The sequence below is a fragment of the Morone saxatilis genome, unplaced genomic scaffold (genome assembly GCF_004916995.1).
Source record: "Morone saxatilis isolate NCDOM2014 unplaced genomic scaffold, NCSU_SB_2.0 Contig9, whole genome shotgun sequence".
Lineage (NCBI taxonomy): Eukaryota > Metazoa > Chordata > Actinopteri > Moronidae > Morone > Morone saxatilis.
Window position 1 is genome coordinate 1,792,939 of NW_023340268.1, and position 3,491 is coordinate 1,796,429.

General features: G+C 41.2%; 1 protein-coding gene across 1 annotated transcript in view; it reads right to left on the bottom strand.

Annotated features, from left to right (window-relative positions):
* The window catches only part of LOC118343120 (angiopoietin-2-like), a 4,157-nt gene extending 1,280 nt beyond the window's left edge, over nt 1-2,877 (bottom strand). Inside the window, exons 1-2 of the mRNA XM_035681875.1 lie at nt 2,251-2,877; nt 922-1,156 (exon numbers count right to left, since the gene is read on the bottom strand). Of these exons, the coding sequence (XP_035537768.1) occupies nt 922-1,156; nt 2,251-2,877 (862 nt within the window). The remainder of the gene's footprint in view (nt 1-921; nt 1,157-2,250) is intronic.
* Nucleotides 2,878-3,491: the final 614 nt, after the last annotated feature.

Genomic DNA, 3,491 nt, shown 5'->3' on the forward strand with positions numbered 1-3,491 from the left:
GAGAGACAGACAGAACAGAAAGAGAAACACGGCTTCACTCAGCATCATGAAACCATCAATCTTTCAACTAAACCTGATGAAACTGCTGAAATCCTGAGTGTTCCTGTTTTATTGAGAATGTTGCATCTTAATCTCAATGATGAACTGCATTGTTAGACACAACCAATTAACTGTACAACAACGAAAACTGTCAATCAGAAGTATATTTAACTCCGCCCATGCACTTGCATTCCTTACAGTACATAAAGTATTTATAAACCTGGACTTTTCACAAAATGTTCACTTCTGTGTAGAAGAATATAAATATAGCAATGTATAGTGTCGACTGCAGTGCATGATGGTGATTGATAATTTGTGTTACAGAGAATTAGATGTAATCTTTAATGGCTTGTTGGTTTGTATCTTATGAATATGTATACATGTTTCAGTTGTGGTTAAGCTATTGTTTTCTTAGTACTGTATGTTTGGACAGTAATTATCTTTGTTGAATTTAAAGCACTATAATGACTAAATTAATATCTTATGTTGTGCCTTTTCTTCTGTTTTCAGGCAAACAGGCAAAACTATTCTTTATTGAAAGAAAGAAATTGAACTCCATGACATTTCCTCATCTCTTTTAACAGGTTGGGTTTTTCATTTGTTTTCCTGGAGCCATACTATTTTTAGGGTAACAACGTTCTACAAGAACACCATGACATAAAAAAACAACACAGACACAATTCAAGCATCAATGGTCAGGTTGTGACATGCAAAGCCAAGGAAATAAATCTGACTGGTGGTAGTTTAACTTTAAAATAAAACATTGTTTGCTGAATCTGAATAAATAAATGTCATGTGGCCTTCAGGAAGAACTGTGTGGCTGTAAGGTTGCAAGAACGTTGTGCAACATGCAACTCACCACTGTGTTGGTTGCATGTGTACCTGGTGGCAGTGTGTCGCGCATGCCGAGTAGCGGTGTGGTTCTGATTACGTTGATCGTGCAGCCCGTGTTGCGGCTCATGCGCTCCACGGTCGCTGACAGGTTGTGGAGCTGCTCCTGCAGCTCGTACAGCAGAGCCGCATGCACGTGGAGCAATGTGTTGGCCTCAGTGTAACGCAACTCCAGAGAATGCAACCGCTGGTCAAAGGTCGAGTTTAAGCCAACACTTTCTCCATCCTGAAAGAGAGAAAGAGAGAAGAAATGAGACTGTATAAGGTGCTGGTGAGATTTGCCATTGTTCTCCTAAAAGAAATAAATTGTAAGGTTAAGACTGTTTTAAGAAAATGCACACTGAAAGTGTCTTATCTGTTATTTAATATATATAGAAGATGGCTACTGCTGCTCACCAGTTACCTTTTAGTAAGTAAGTACTCTTCTTTTTGTCATCATCTTGGCAGGATTTAGCTATTGCCTCATTTATGTGGACTAATATACTGAAATACCAAGATGGTCATCCAAATCTATAGTTTTCAATGACAGCAAACACAAGTCCAAGTACATTTAGACTTTCTGTTAAACTTCCTGCAGTAAACAATGGCACCAAATCACAAAGTGAGGTTACAGTCTTAGCTTGATTTTGAGCTGGGGCAAGTCCAGAGACACTGCAGCCCAGAAACATACTCTTTGGGTCACGCAGACACAGAAGGATATGGGGCCCATGCAGCTAATCCTGTTAGCATTCAGGGTTAAGGAGGGCTTAGTGGGTGTCAAGACAGAGAGATAAAGGCAGGCAGAGAGATAACAAGAGGCAGAGATAAACAATGGCGTGAAAGAGAAAGAAGGGCATTTTACTTGCCTGAATAATCCATTAACCTATTTTGAAAATGTATGTATTAACAAGCAATATTATCACTGTTAGTGTTTTGTAACATTGCCTGAATTGTTTATATTCTATTGATGAACCTTTTGATGATCAACCCCACATATCCCATGGTGGTGCTATAAGCTCAGTTTATGCACAGCCTCATGACTGTTTAGCATAAACAAAGCTAAAGCTAGCCAGCTATTTTTTTTTTTTTTTCCTCCAGTGTCTCGTTTTTCTGCACATTCATGAAGCAGATTCAAAAAGTCAAGGGATACATGCAATATTTTCAACTTGTGCAAACATGTCTTAACATCAGTTTCTGGCACCATGAATGAATTTGCCTATACAATTGAACACAGTGTTGTTCCAGAATTTTTAAAGTATGTTCCTTTAAGAAAGTTAAGCTGCCATTTCATTGTGTATATACACATACGTATGTATAGTAAACTACTGAACAGCAGTGTACCTGCATCTCCAGGGCCTTGACTCGATGCCGGTGGTTCCTCAGCTCCTCCTGCAGCTCTGACATTGTCTCTCTTAGCTCCTCCAGTTGCTCCTTTCTGTTCTGGTTCTCGTGAAGCCAATTTGAAACATCGTCTGTACAGCGGAACATATCTGGGCAACGCTTCTGTGACGTTCCCACCGGCACTGGAGGCAGTGTTGCCATCAGCCGGCACTGGCCATTAGACATCAGCTGGCTGCTGTACTCACCGCACTGTGCTGATGAACTACCAATAGTTCGGTTGAAGGTTTGGTTGGCACTGTTGGTAACACCAGTGTTGCCACTGCGTATCACCGGCGGGAAGTCTGGGTGCAGGTCATGGTCTGTTTCCAAGAGGGAGGAAGGAGGATGCCAATCAGCATCCTCATAGTTATCCTTGTTGTTGTCGTCCCAGTTTGTTTCAGTGCTTGTGTCCGGTACATCCCTGATTGTTTGCATATCAATGTCCAGTACATCCCCGTTTGTTTCTGTGAGGGTATTGGGGTGTACATCCTCATCATGTCCAACATCTGGGTGTTCATCAGAGGCTGTACATGGGTAACACCAGCCGATCAGTAAGACAAAAGTCACTAAAACGGGTTGCAACTTCATCCTGAACATTCAATAACTCCCTGGTCTTGGAGTGAAGTCACTGGTCATCTGTTTCAATTGTCGGATCAACATCAGGGTCAGATGTCCACAGCAAGATGAGGTTCAGACTTTGCCCAAAGTTAGGCTTGGGGCTTAGATTCAGGATGGGGAAGAACAGTCCAAAACAAAGTGAAAGAAAGTCCAGATGAAGTTTTGTTCAGATGAAATTTTTGTCCATGAATCGTGGCTTAAACACAAACAAAACATCCCAGCCAGGTTTCTATGAAAGTGCTCAACCTGGTCCAATGGCACAAGGGCTTGTGCTTTAACATTCATTGGATTGGTAGCAGAAGAGATCCCTGAAAGTCTTGCTACTTTTTAGTCCAGAAAACAGGGTTACAATCAGTGAGAGAAACTATTTTCCATCAATGTGATGATTAACTGAACAAATCCTGAAAACCCCCGAAAGAAACTGAGGTGAAGAGAGTAGTTTTAAGATGATACTGGTCCTTTAAAAACAGATATAAATCCAACCCAGATCCTACCGAGTTCCCAGCCAAGTCAGACTAAAGGTTCAGAGCTGAAGGTTGAATCTGCCGCTGTGGTTGGAAACAAAATGTTGAAGAGCTGAAACA